At 39.3% G+C, this 12703-nt stretch overlaps 1 protein-coding gene across 6 annotated transcripts in view; it reads right to left on the bottom strand.

The window, feature by feature from the left end:
- GRHL1 (grainyhead like transcription factor 1) overlaps positions 1-12703 on the bottom strand; it is a 79863-nt gene that overhangs the window by 6591 nt on the left and 60569 nt on the right. For all 6 annotated transcript variants that reach the window (XM_027850333.1, XM_027850334.1, XM_027850335.1 and 3 more), the window contains 2 exons: positions 7521-7612; positions 4775-4860 (listed from right to left, as the gene is read on the bottom strand). In XM_027850333.1, the coding sequence (XP_027706134.1) occupies positions 4775-4860; positions 7521-7612 (178 nt within the window). The remainder of the gene's footprint in view (positions 1-4774; positions 4861-7520; positions 7613-12703) is intronic.

Raw genomic sequence — 12703 nt, 5'->3', positions numbered from 1 at the left:
GGGGTTGCAAGGCAAAGAGAAAGGGGGGAAATGACAACATTTTGATCATGTAAGGGAATTTCAGAGTTTATGAACAAGGAAATGGCATTAACAAAGTATGTATACAAATCCATGCCCCTCTTCTGGTTGTAAAGAAAAAACACTCAAGGAGCGCCTACTATGTAACAAGGTCCTTTGATAGCTGTCATGGAGAATATGAAGTATGAGACACGGTGCTTGTCCTTAAGGAGGGCACGATCTAATTGGAGAAGGAATGAAACCAGAGATCTATGCTCTCTTCCTAAGCTATATGGGTCAGAAAGTCATTGATATTTTTAAAAGTTGGAACTAAGAAAATGTCCTTTGTCTACATAAGTATTGCATAGATATTCTTATCTTTGCTAAATAGCTTCCTATGTATTTAAGAAAAACCAGTCAACGAACACTTATTACGCACTTATGTACCAGACAGTGTGCTAGGCGCTGGAGAGACAAAGACAAAAATGAAATAGTCCCTGTCCTCAAGCAGTTTACCTTCTCTGGGCTATGGAGGGGGAGAGAAGACATGTACTCAGTGCAAAATATGTACAAAGTGGATACAAGGTATTTTCAGAATGAGGAAGCACTAGCAGTTGGGCATTGGGGCTGATCCAGAAATCACGTCATCCCTTTCTCCCCCAATAACCTTCAGTGGCTCCAGATCACCTTCTGATCTAATGCATAATGCTCTGCTTGGTGTTCAAAGCCCTTCATAACCCAGCCCCCTTCTACCATTCCGGTGTTCTTACACCTTCCTCCCTAACACATACTCTCTGATCCATTGACGCTGGCCTTCTTGCTGTTCCACAAACAAGACACTCCATTCTTCAGCTCCAGGCATTTTCCTCTGGCTGTCCCCTTGCCCAGAAGCTCTTCTCCCTCATCTCTGCCTACTGGATTCCCAGCTTCCTTCAAATCGTAACTAAAATACTATCTTGAAGGCTTTCCCAATCCTACTTAAATCCTTCTCTTAATTATTTCCTATTTACCTTATATGCAGCTTGTTGGTATACATTTGTTTGCTTGTCTCTCCCATTAGACTGTAAGCTCCTTGAGGGCAGAGACTGTCTTCTGTATTCCCGGTGCTTAGCACAGTGCCAGGCACATTGTTAAGTGTTTAATAAATGTTTATTGACTACCAAGAAACACCTTATATACCAGATGTCAATTGATCTGAGATTTCAAGGAAGCTAGGAATTCTAAGGCAGGAGGAGAAAAAGGGAGTGTATTACAGGCATGAGAAACAGCCTATGACAAAGGTATAGAGATTGGAGGTGGACCACCGTTCATACGGAACACCAAAGAGACCAATTTGGCTGGATTAGAGAGGGCATAAAAGGAAGTAATATTCAGTAAGGCTGGAAAATTAGGTTGGGGCAGGATTGCAAGGGCTTTAAATGATAAACAGAGGCAAGAGGAAGGTGTAGTTGATCCTGGAAGCATCAGAGCTTTTTGAGCAAGGGAGTGTCATGTCGGTCCTGTGCTTTAGGAATATCACTTAACAGCTGTGTGGAAGATGGATGGGAGAGATGACAAACAGGGAGTAAGAAGACCAATTAATAGCTAGTATTTATGTTGTACTTACTATGTGCCAGGCATTGTGCTATGTGCACTACAAATGTTATCTCCTATGATCCTTACAACAGCTCAGGGAGATAGGTCCTATTGTTATCCCCATTTTATAATTGAGGAACCTGAGGCATTCAGAGGTTCGGTGGCTTCCCTAGGATTACACAGCTAGGAAGTATCTGTGGCCAGATTTGAACTCAGGTCTTCTGACTCTGGGCAGCTAGGTGCACTGGGCCTGGAGTCAGCCTTAGATACTTACTAGCTATGCAACCCTTGTCAAGTTACTTAACCCTGTTTGCCTCAATTTCCTCATCTGTAAAATGAGCTGGAGAAGAAAATGGCAAACCACTCGGATATCTTTGCCAAGAAAACCCCAAATGGGGTCATGATGAGTCAGAAACACCTGAAAAACAACTAAACAACAAGTTCTGACTCCAGGCTCAGTGATCTATCTATTGTGCCACCTAACCACCTAAACGAAGAAGTTATTATAATCACCTAGACAAAAAGTGATAAAGGCCTGAACGAGGGTGGTGGCTATGTGGGTGTAAAGAAGAGGATGACAGATATAAGAAACATCATGAAGTGACGTCAAATCAATAAGCCTTAGCAACTAGTTATGAGCAATGAGGTAGAGCCAGGGCCCAAAAGGTCACCACTTGCTATCAACTAGAACTGTTTTCTACATTCTTTCCCCGAAGTTCAGAAGCAGGGTTGTTCAGACGCAAACTCAAGAATTTAACTGCCAGACCCATCGACGCATCTTTTCCACAGTTTCTATAAATGCTTTAACATCTTGAAAGTCTAGGCCAGACTAAGCTGCAACCATGAATGCTTAGCATTCAGTCTGTGCTTGCTCCCTCTATTTCTACGAGCCATTGAGTGGATATGGTGAGATTACAACAGGGCAAACTTAATGTTTTCCTTTTAGGGCTGAGGGCTTTGCTTTGTGTTTAAAAGAGAGTTACTAAATGTTACTCCAAAGTTAAAGTCAACTCTGTTGGGATCCCTGGATACCTTAGTTCAAATATTTTACCTGTGACTCCTCCCAAAACCAGTCCCAAGATGTCTATCCCCACACCACTGGTGAGAAATGGGACATGAACACATGGATGGATGGACAAGCACATACAACTCCTCATTTGTTCTTTTAATATAACAAAAACATAGATTTTCCAAAAATCAAGTATAACCTCAATGCTGAAATGGTGAAGGGCAAATAGCTCTGGCTCTGGAGCCAGAAGTCCTGGGTTCAAATCTGTTCCACCTCCACCCCCCTTCACCCTTGGATAAGTTACCTACCCTCTCTCAGCCTCATCTACAAAGGGAAGGGGTCAGAATAAACTCTAAGGTCCCTTCCAATTCCAGATTTATGGTACTAATTTTTTCTAGGTGTCTACTAATGAATAATACTATATTTATTAAATGCTTGCTTCTGGGGGGTTTCAGAAACTGTAATGACTTTATCGTGACTGGGTCGAGTTTCAAAGAGAGTGGTTCTCAACCTTTTTTGTCTTATCTCCCCTTCCTCCTGATACGGGGCACTCTCAGACTGTCCTTTGTTAGCTCTCTACTGATTGAGTACAGTAGGATCCTCAGTCTGGAGCAGGGAGGGGCTACAGAGGCCATCTGCTGCAGCCTCCCCCTCTAACCTGCAGGTTATAGATGAGCCCCATTACTAACAATTCAGTGTGTGTGTGTGTGTGTGTGTGTGTGTGTGTGTGCACTGCTTGACTATTTCCATTGACTCATAATCTGGGCTTGATGAAATGCTAGTAACAAACGCTGATCCCCTGAAGCTTACCGCAGTATAAGAATAAGGTGAGTAATCATCAGGTTAGTTTCTCCTTACGCTATAAATATGACACAAATAGAAAACTATCGTAAGAAGATAAAGTATGGATCAGTTGAGTCCTTGGGTTTCTCTACTGAAGTCACATAAGAAAAATCTCAGTAGCAGCAGAAAATTTTATGAGACATTGCTCTTGTCCTGTTTGTTGCTAACAGTATGTCTGACTCTTCGTGACCCCATTTGGGTTTTCTTGGCAAAGATATTGGAGGGGTTTGCCGTTTCCTTCTCCAGCTCCTTTTACAGATGAAGAAAACCGAGGCAAACAGAGTTAAGTGACTTGCCCAGGGTCACACACCTAGTAAGTATCTGAGGCCAGATTTAGGGTCTAGCTTAATACTTCTAAACTTTTTTTCAAATGTAAGTCATATAATCTTGGCATAAATTCACCGATTCCCTAACCAAAACTTAAGTGATAGACTCTAGGGCCACTATTTTCATGTATTCATGTATTCAAATTCTTGATTAAAATAACTTGTTGGTTTTATGTTGTCTTTTTAATTCAACCAATATAAATTCAAGTACATCATATAACAGAAACCAGTATAGCATAGGATTAAAAATACAAATAAAAATATAAGTTCAATCATGTTTTTTTAAAATTCTGTTGAATATGAACTCAAAAGGCCAACTTACATAGGTAGCTACTTAAAGAATTATTGCAATAAAACATAATTAGGAAATTCAGATAGTTTCTCAGAATCTTTTGTAAGCTAACATGGGTACAACTAAGGGAAAAAATGTAAAAGGAAGTTTGTTTTTGGAAATACTCTATATTTAATAGTCTATATCTATTTGTCACAAGGGAGCGCTTCTACTTGGAGGTGGCTGGGTAGCTTAGTGGGAAGTGAGAGACAAGAAGGGAGTATCGATAAAACATTTTTTTTTAAGGCAATTGGGGGTTAAGTGACTTGCCCAGGGTCACACAGCTAGTTAGTGTCAAGTGTTTGGTCTGAGGCCGCATTTGAACTCAGGTCCTCCTGACTTCAGGGCCGGTGCTCTATCCACTGCACCACCTAGCTGCCCCCAATAAACATTTTTTAATGTAAAGAAGAAAATAAAAAAACATACAAAAGGACATAAACAAAAAAAGCAATTTTGTTACTATCTTCTTAAAGTGTTTATGTATTTATAAAGACTGTGACTTAGGGTCTGTAAGCCCAAAGCCACCTGTGGATACCCCCCCCCAAATACACTATGTAATAGAAGTTCAAAATTTCTTATACAATCCTCTTTTGTATTATTTCTATATTGAAATGTTTGTGTTTCTTGATTATTATTAAGCCCACAATAAAAAAGAAAATTTTAAAAGGAGATATTATGTACAATATTACTTACAGCTTCCATTAGGCCCTTCAAAGACGGAGTCTTGAGCATCAGTGCATCAAAAACTTCCTCTGACTCCTTTCGAACATAGAGCAGTACTAAAAGACAACATGGAGAGAAAAGATGAATTTCACTGATGTCATCCCAAAATACATATGTACATATGGATAAAAGTAAATAATGTTTATGGGCTAAAACTAAAAGAAAACATAAATTCACTACTATAGTCAAACTACATTAATCCACACAAAATATGCCTTTTCAACACAAAATATGCCTTAATTACTCAATTTTCAACTTCTTTTTATTTTAACTTTCTAAATACTTGACGAAAAAAATCTCCAACCATGGAATAGATATAGAATTCCCTTGTTCCTCGGTCTTAATTACGGCAAATCAATCACTTGTTCAACAAACATTTATTATGTATACCAGGTGCTGTGCTAGGCACTGAGGCTACAAAGACAAAAATAAATTGGTCCTCGTCCTTAAGCAACATATATTCTATAGGGAGAGAAAATATGTACACGTAAGTATATGCAAAAGAAATAAAAGGTAATTTTGGGAGAGTGACACTAGCAGCTGCAGGGAGTGGGAGATTCAAGATTCATACTGAGGGTGTGCTTGAGTTTTAAAGGAAATAGGGATTCTAAGATGCAGAGGTCAGGGAAGAGCAAATTCTAGGTATGAGGGACAGTTTTGCAAAGGCATAGCATGGGATTTAGTATATTTAAATCTCACTGGGAACTTATCAGTGTGAGTCTTTCTGGAAAAGAGAAGAATAAAAACCTGGCAATCGAACAGATAAAAATCCTCAAATCCATAAGTGGCTGCTTCTAGCCTTTAAGCGAAAGGATTGTAAGGGCTGCTTATAGCCCCTTTCTCCATATGCTTGACTGAATATTTAGATTAATAAGTCTCATCATTTGTTATAGAGTAGAGGAGGGAAGTACAAACTGATTAATGATATAAATTTGAAATCCTCCTTCCTCAAGACTCAACTCAAGTACCAAATCCTCCACGTAGCCTTTCCTTAAATATTCCTAGAACACTTTGTCTTGATTTCTCATTTGCTCCCATCCCATCTATTTGTTATTGTTATTTACTTGTTTTTAGTTATGTCTGACTCTTTGTGACCTCATTTGGGGGTTTTCTTGTCAGAGATCCTAGAGTGGTTTTCCATTTCCTTCTCCAGGTCATTTTACAGATGAGGAAGGTGAGGCAAACAGGGTGACTTGCCCAGGGTCGCATAGTAAGTGAGGCCAGAGTTGAATTCAGGAAGATGAGTCGTACTGACCTCAGGCCCAGCACTCTATCCTCTGCGCTACCTGGCAATCTCTACCTTCTATTATACTTATCTATGTATATGTCTTATTTCCTCCAACAGACCATAAGCCCCTTGAGAGCAGGGCATTGTTTTCCTTTTTTCTTTTTCTTTTGGTTTTTATCTCTAGTGTTATGTATGGTGCCTTACATAAAGAAAATAACTAATTAATTTTGTTGAATGAATAAATCAAACGTGGTTTGAATTTGAGATGACTGGACTAGTTGATTCTCTTAAAGTTCCTTTTAGCTGTATGAGTTTTCATATCTTACATCTACAATGTTCCCAAATCTTTCAGTTTCTTCTTCTCTAAAGTGTGTTGGCTGTGGTAGTGAATATGTTCTGTTTTAGTTTTAGGCCATAAATTACTCTTCTCTAACTTCTAGCTCAGTGTTTTGCCCTAGATGTATATAGAAGGTTTTTTATATTTTTTCACAGAAATTATTTAAAAAGGGAAAAGTCATTATTTGAGGATTAACAATATAAAGTATGCTCACACTCATGGATATCCTTTCCCATAATCACACAAAAAACCTCTGAGGTATGGGAAGAGAGGGGGAAAGAAAATGCAGGGAAACTTCTAATCTTGGCATTCCCTCTTTCCTTAATTAACCTAAAAATGATAAAGCATTGAAATAAGTGTCCCAGACCCTGTGATTATCCCCTGCTGGGATTACAGCTGTGGAACAGCCAAACTGTTTCCATTGCATTTTTGCATAGGCAGGTGAATCTGAAGCAAGAATTTAATTACTCTGGTTTATTGGCTAATCTCAATATCAACATTTCAACTGAATGTCTTAGTACTGAATGGCTGATTATATAACATTCTCTTCTGCAGGGCTTTAACTTATCTAATATTCAATAATAATGATGCCCATTCCCATGACTGTGTCAGCATAGTCAATGATTTACTATCCTTGGAGCTCTTACAGTGCCCAATCCTATTTTGTGCAGACATCTGGCTTGTTAAACCTATGCCTTACAGTAAAATGTTCATATTTAAAAACCAATGAAACGCATAGAAAAAGCAAGGTCATGACTTAATGTCAGCCTCCAGGGAGACCTCTCTTCCTCTATGCAATAAATAACTGCTGAACTACAAGATATGTTGACTAGAGAACCAAGTTTCAGTTTGATATGCTCAGAAGAATCTACAGAGGACAGTTCCAGGTTCAAAGAAGTGGGTAAGTGTTCCTGTCATGCCTGTAGCATGTAACTTTCTTTGTTATTATTATAATTAAAATATCAATGGATCTTCAACTCACATGCCATCTGTAAAAAACACTTTGCAAAGCGTAAGGTACCATATAAATTCAAGCTATCATCCTTATCAGAGAGTGATAAAGGTACTTTATAATATTAACATATAAATCAGTTGGCTAAATCTCTGTTCTGACATAAAATATCCACCACACTTGTCTAGTGTAAACAAACCTCTCTTAGGTTCCTCTATCCTGGTCAGTTTAGCAGGAGGTGTAGTAGTGAAGTCATCTTCAGTTCCATATGGTCCCCTTTTCATGTTGGACCTGAAATTAATCCAAACTATACTGTCAGTGCCCTTATCAATAAAACAAATGTCAATAACAATAATTTACTGAATGCTTAGCATATGCGAAGCACATAAAAAGTAGCAAGAAATCTGGTTCCTACATTCAAGGAACTTAACATCTAGTTAAGAAAACAAGATTTACATACATAAAAAGATAACCAATATCAGAGAATAAATAATTAGTGCCAAATGAGTTGCATAGATAAATATCAATGCAATTTTAGAAATTTAGACCTAGAAGAGATTGTGAAGCCTTTTATAGCTCTAACTCAGATGAATCTAGTCTAACCCTTCATTTTACAGATAAGAAAACTGAGGCCAGAGAACCCAAACTCACCCAATTGTTTAGTGGCAGTGCTGGGGCTAGATCCCAAATATCCTGACAATAAGTCCAATACTCTTTATTACCACAAAACACTGACTCCCTTAAAAGGGAGAGATCACTTCTGTGTGGAATGGTCAGTGGAGATTTCTTAGAGATAGTAGGATTTCAGTTGGACCTTGAAGGATGGACATTTGCCTATAAGGAAAGACATTCTAGCAATGGGAAAGGGCACAAAAAAGGGCTAATGTGCCAGGTACTTTGGCAGAAGTGCATAGCTCAGCATTACTGGAGCAGAGGGTTCAGAAAGGACTAGCAACAGATCCTCGAGGCTATGTAGTACAATGGAAAGAGCACTGGTTTTGGAGTTAGAGGACCTGGATTCAGATACTGGCTCTACCATGTACTATCTCCTGTGTTGACCTTGGACAGGTCACTTAACTTCTCAGGGGTTCAATTTCTTCAACTATAAAATGAGAGGGTTAGACTGGACGACCTTCTCTAAGGTGTCTTCCATCTCTAAATCTATGATTCTATGAGTTTAAGGCTAGAAATATAAGTAGAGGCCAGATTATAAGGAGCTTTGAGTGGCAGATTAAGAAATGTGATCTTTATCCTCTTAATGGAGAGCCATTGAAGGTTTTCTAAAAAGAGTCGTCAGAGTATCCCAGGCAACGAGACCAATTGGAATGCTATTAGGTGAAGTGCTAAGGCCTAAACTAAGATGGTAGCAAAAGGAAAGGAAGGTAGGGGAGGTACATTGTGAAGGCAGAATTGCTGAAATATGATGAGTGATTAGGTATAGATAGTGAGAAGGAAAGAGTCAAAGATGGCTGAAGTTTTGTGTTTGGGAAACAGACAATAGTTCTGCCACTTAATAACCACTTGACTTTGGGTAAGAGAGTGTAGGTCTGGATGAAATGCACTTCCCTTCTCACCACAGAGAGGCATGTGGCTCCAAGAGCAAAGTGCATATGCCATCAGGGCAGTTGTTTTGTCAGTCAGTTGTGCTTTGGTGTTTTTCTTTCTTTTTCTTCTTCTTCTTTTTCTCTTTTTTCTTTTCTTTTTTTTTTTTGTGAGGCAATTGGGGTTAAGTGATTTGCCCTGAGTCACATAGCTAGTAAGTGTTATGTGTCTCAGGCCAGATTTGAACTCAGGTCCTCCTCACTTTAGGGTTAGTGCTCTATCCACTGTGCCACCTAGCTGCCCTAAGGTGTTTTGCTGTCTTAAAAGGGAGAGTTCAATTCAGGGGTTAAAGGTAGAAATCAGGAAATGATGGCATTGTAAAAAAGTGAAAGGCATCAATAAAACTTTTTAAGAAGAAAAGAAAGAGGCAATGGATCTAGAATCACAAAAAAAAAATGGGTTCAAATCATGGTTCTGCAAATTTATTGCCTGTGAGACCACATACAAGTTGCTTCATCTCTCTGAAACTCAGTTTTACCATATGTAAAATGAGGTAGTTGGACTAGATTATAGCTAAGGTCCCTCCTAGCATTAAATCTAGGATGCACTGAAGTCACGTAACCACTCTGGACCTCAGTTTTCTCATCAATAAAGTGAGGGGATTACTCTAAATTATCTCTGTCTCTTTTCGCTCTAGCATTCTATGAGTCTCTGATGTCATTAAGAGAAATAGGGCAATCAGGTGCTGGTTTGGGGTAGAAGATAAAGTTTCATTTTAAGCAAGTGTTTGAAGTGACAGCAAGACATCCAATTCTAAATTCTTTATGGGAAAGGATCACATTTTACGTATTTTTGTATTCCCCACGGTACTGAGTAGGGTGCTTGGCATATAGTAAGCATGCTAAAAATAGAATTACCAATTTTGAGTAAGATGGTACACTAGCTATCATCTGGTACAACCCCTTATTTTACAGATAAAGAAACTAAGGCCCAGCGACAGAACATGATTTGCCCCTATTCATACAGATTATTTGATGAATGAATGAAAATATGCAGGGAGCTGAGAAAAGATTTAGAAGACAGATCAGGGCTATCCCTCATGCCTGGAATGCTCTTCCTCTTCAACTCCTCTCCTGAGCTCTCTGGCTTCCTTTAAATCCCAGCTAAATTCCTACCTTCTATAAGAAGCCTGCTGCAACCCCTCTTGATTCCAATGCCTTCCCTCTTTGAATTATTTCCTATTTATAACTTATACTGTATATAGCTTGTGTGTGTGTGTGTGTGTGTGTGCGCGCGCATGCACACACACACACACACTTTCTTATTGTCTCCTCCATTAGACTGTAAGCTCCTTGAGAGCAAGGACTGTGTTTTGCCTCTTTTTGTATGCCCAACACTTAGCACAATGCCTGGCATGTAGTAGGAGTTTAATAAATGTTTAGTGATTAACTGATGGATTGATTAGTGATTAACTGATGGATTGATTTGGGAATAATTAACACCATTTATTACATGGCTATTATGTACCAGGCACTGTGCTAGGTAATGTGAATACAAAGACAGAAATGAGAGCAGTCCTTGCCTTCAAGGAGCCTACAGTTTAGTCAAGAAAGACAACACATACATATGTAAAACAGACTGATATAAGGTGATTTGAGGAAGGCAGGACAGAAGCAGCTGCCAGAGGGAGGAAGGAGAGATTCAGAAAAGGCTTTATGTAGAAGATGGTGCTTGAACTGGGCCTTGAAGGAAACCAGGGATTCTGAGAGATAGTGGTGAGGAGAGAGGATATTCCAGGCAGGGTGCAGCCGGTGCAAATACATGAAGACATAAGATGGAGTGCAACATATGAATATCAGTAAAAAGGCCAATTTGGCTGAACTACAGTGTGTGTGTAGGGAAGTAACATATGATAAGGCTGGAAAGATAGGATGGGCCCAGGTTGTACAGGGCTTTAAATGCCAAACAGAGGAGCTAATATTATCATTCAGGTAACAGAGAATCACCAAAGTCTGTGGAGTTGGAAAGTGACACAGTCAGATCTGTACTTTAGGAAAATCAATCTGGCACCTGAGTAAAAGTTGAATTGGAGACAGGAGAAACTTGAAGCAGGGATATCAATTAGAAGAATATTGAAATTTCAAGAGAGAGGTGATGACAGCCCGCACCAGAGTGGTGGTGGCTATGTGACCAGAGAGAAGGGGGAAGATTTGAAAGCTGTAAACTGAGTAACTAGAAGGATGACTCAGCCCTGGCAGAAATAGAGGAGCTCAGATGTAGGCTAGATTTGGAGGCGGACAGTTTTAGATATTTAGAGCCTGAGATATCTACTTTGGAATATCCCATAGGCAGTTGCAATGAGGCGCTGGAGCTCAGGAGAAATGAGGGCTGAAAATATTAAGCTGATGGTCATCAGCAAAGGGGATAATTAAACCCATGTGAGTTGATAAGGTCATCAAGCAGGAGAATATAGAGAGCAAAGAGAAGAAGAATAGATCCAGTATACTCACAGTTAGGATTTATGGTGCAGGAGACCAAGAAGGGGTAATGAGAAGACAGGAGAAGAACAAAGAAAAAGCAATGTCCTAAAACCCAGAGAGAAGAAAGTACGCTGGAGAGGGTGGTCCAAAGCACAGCCACGTGGAGGCCCACAACATTTCCAGATGAGGCCTGAACCAGACTAAAATGTAACTAGGAAATTTTTAACAAAATAAATAAAAATACAACAAAACCTAGATAATGTTACATTTTATTTTATTTTTTTTGTCTAGGCAAGGGGGTTAAGTGACTTGCCCAGGGTCACACAGCTAGTAAGTGTTATGTGTCTGAGGCCATATTTGAATTCAGGTCCTCCTGGATCCAAGGTCAGTGCTCTACCCACTGCACCCCCTAGCTGCCTCAATAATGTTACATTTTAAGAGTAAGTCACTATGCAGCCTGCAGAGATACTAATGTACACATTAGTGGCTCCTACTTCTCTTTGAGTTTGACATCAATGGTCTATCACGTCCAACACTATAGATAGGTCAAAAAAGATGAAAGTGGAGAAAATACTATAAGATTGGGCAATTAACAGATCATCAGTGACTTTGGAAAGGGCTGTTTCAGTTGAGTGATAAGGTTGGAAGCTAGAATGTAGAGTGTTTAGAAAAAGTTGAGAGAAAGTGAAGGCAATGAATATAGATAATTATTTTAAGGTTGTGCCAGGAAATAGAGGAACAACTTGGGATAACAGTTGTAGGGATGGCAGAATATAATGAAGGTTTTAAGGATGGAGGAGACTCAAATGTGCTTACAGGCACCAGAGGAAGAATGGAGAAATAGGGAGAGATAGAGAGATAGAGGTGATAGTTGAACTTATAAGAGATGAGCTCTTTGAAGGAACCAATCATAAAATGTTAGAGTTCAAACCGACCTTAGACCATGGACCATCTGGTCCAACTCTTTTATGTTACGTATGAACAAACAGGCTCAGAAAGATGAAATTACTTTTCCGAAGTCACACAGCTAATTAGCATCATAGTTGGAAATCAAACCCACATATTATGACTTCTAATTTAATGTCCTTTCAACTATATCATACTGCCTTCCTAATGTGGAAATAAGAGTAGGGAGCCAAAAATTGATGATTAGTGAACATCTTCATTTATGGAGAATGGGGAGGAAGAGGTATCAGTAAAGGAAACAAAGTTTGAGATGGAAGAGGAAAACCTGAATAGTGTGCATTGCAGAAGCCAAGAAAGGGATCTGAAGAAGAGGGCGGTCAACAACTTTGAATGTTGCAAAGATGTTAAGGAGAATCAGGACTAAGAGAGAGCCATACTATTTTACAAATAAAAA

Source organism: Vombatus ursinus, unplaced genomic scaffold (assembly GCF_900497805.2).
Source record: "Vombatus ursinus unplaced genomic scaffold, bare-nosed wombat genome assembly UNPS02009062.1, whole genome shotgun sequence".
Classification (NCBI taxonomy): Eukaryota; Metazoa; Chordata; class Mammalia; order Diprotodontia; family Vombatidae; genus Vombatus; species Vombatus ursinus.
The sequence above is the reverse complement of the archived record's forward strand: the minus strand, read 5'-3'. Positions and strand labels throughout refer to the sequence as shown.